The sequence below is a fragment of the Fukomys damarensis genome, unplaced genomic scaffold (assembly GCF_012274545.1).
Source record: "Fukomys damarensis isolate Sample0158 unplaced genomic scaffold, DMR_v1.0_HiC HiC_scaffold_93, whole genome shotgun sequence".
NCBI classification, from domain to species: domain Eukaryota; kingdom Metazoa; phylum Chordata; class Mammalia; order Rodentia; family Bathyergidae; genus Fukomys; species Fukomys damarensis.
This window is the reverse complement of record NW_022901005.1, coordinates 12,115-14,043: the sequence shown is the minus strand read 5'-3', so window position 1 is coordinate 14,043 and position 1,929 is coordinate 12,115. Positions and strand designations below refer to the sequence as shown.

The 1,929-nt window shown below is 41.9% G+C and overlaps 1 protein-coding gene across 1 annotated transcript; it reads left to right on the top strand.

Moving 5' to 3' along the window:
- The first annotated feature begins 571 nt into the window (after positions 1–571).
- LOC104875643 (olfactory receptor 4C13-like) lies at positions 572–1,507 on the top strand. The gene has a single exon (XM_010643325.2). The coding sequence runs from the start codon at positions 578–580 to the stop codon at positions 1,505–1,507; it is 930 nt and encodes a 309-aa protein (XP_010641627.1). The 5' UTR covers positions 572–577.
- The last annotated feature ends 422 nt before the right edge of the window (positions 1,508–1,929 follow it).

Below are 1,929 nucleotides of genomic sequence, written 5' to 3'. Positions count from 1 at the left end.
TAAACATGAACTGTTGCATATTTAAATAACGGGTGTTCCTGTCTTCGGCAGCCACCTGTCCCTAAGCCTCACTCTGATACACACCAGGGAAGAACTAGATACAGCAGCATCCAAGATTTGCCCCTCTTCACATTTCACGTCACCTTTTTATTCATTTTCTCAGTTACCTTTCGTAGGCCCCCACTTCTTAGGTACGGAAGATAAGGTGGTCTTTGCATTGATGGCTGTGTCATCTGCTGCCTTCTTAGGCATAGCTTCCCCCATGTTTGAAAAATATTGCTTCAGTTTAGTCTCTCAATCTTCTCAGGCACTCAAGCACACTTCATTGGGCTTTTGTCTTGTGTGTTTGCCAGAGCTCCTCCTGTATGTCCTCTACAGAATCTTCATCCAGGAGAACAACTAGCTTTATCAACAACTTCGATTTATCTGAAAAAATGAAACAAAGCAAAAAAACCCAGAATACAATTTCATAATTCAATAGAATCTAGACATATGCTGTTTCCTAAGTTGAAGATTAATAAAGTCAAGGTCTATTTACATTTTTTCAGGTACTATAATTAACTTCAACATCAAGTACATGGCGAAGAAAAACAATGTGACAGAGTTTGTTCTACTGGGGCTCACGGAAAACCCAGAGATTCAGAAAGTCATACTCACTGTGTTTTCCCTCATCTACACCATTTCCATGGTAGGAAATTTACTCATCCTCGTCACCATCACTGCCAGCCCACTACGGAGGCCTCCTATGTACTTCTTCTTGGCCCATCTCTCCTTTATTGATGCTTGCTACTCCTCAGTCACAACCCCAAACGTGATTATAGATTCACTCCGTGAAAAGAAGACCATCCTGTTCAGTGGATGCATGACCCAGATCTTTGCAGAGCATTTCAATGGCGGTGCTGAGATCATCCTGCTGACAGTGATGGCCTACGACTGCTATGTGGCCATCTGCAAGCCCTTGCACTATGCAGTCATCATGAGCTGGAGAGTGTGCAGCCTGCTGGTGGGAGTGTCGTGGGTGGGAGGCTTCCTTCATGGGGCCATACAGATTATCTTCATCCTGCCACTGCCGTTCTATGGCCCCAATGTCATAGACCACTTTATGTGTGATCTGAACCCTCTGCTCAAGCTGGCCTGCACTGACACCCACATGCTGGGGCTCTTCGTTGCCGCCAACAGTGGTCTCATCTGCCTGTTGAATTTCCTGCTTCTCCTGGTCTCCTACATGGCCATTCTCTTCTCCTTGAAGACCCACAGCGTGGAGGGGAGGCAGAAAGCCCTCTCCACCTGTGCTTCCCACATCACAGTGGTTGTCTTGTTCTTCGTGCCATGCATATTTGTGTACATGAGACCCACAAAGACTTTATCCATTGACAAAGCAGTTGCTGTTTTCTACACCATGATAACTCCTATGTTAAATCCTTTGATCTATACTTTGAGAAATGTTCAAATGAAAAATGCTATTAGGAATTCTTTTGGTAGGAAAGTTTGCTCAGGTGACAAATAGATTTCCCTTGAGCCCAACATTTATTTCAAAGATGATAGGCTTAATGGGAAAATATTTTATTATCTCACTAAGGAATACTTATAGGACATATACAAACATACTGCCATTCATAGATTTTGCATTAAGCTTGCAGAAAAGAAATGTTAGACATTGTAACGCAGGGCCACTCTTCGTATATTTGGAAAATTCTACCCAGTCAGATAGTTTTGCTATCTTCATTCATGTAGGTAGATTCATAGGCTTTCTTTCTAATAAAAGATAAAGTAAGTAATAAAATGGGTTGGTATTAAGAAGTAATATCTACATGACTCACAAAAGGTAAGCAGTGCTATTGCTCATCTTACTCTGTGAAAACACTGTTAATAGGAGAATTCTCAAAATATGTATTGTTCTGAGTCAGAGACCATAATATGACTGTTTTT

What these genes read in the sequence shown, in the direction of transcription:
- LOC104875643 (XM_010643325.2), top strand. Translation starts at nt 578, where the DNA reads ATGGCGAAGAAAAACAATGTGACAGAGTTTGTTCTACTGGGGCTCACG.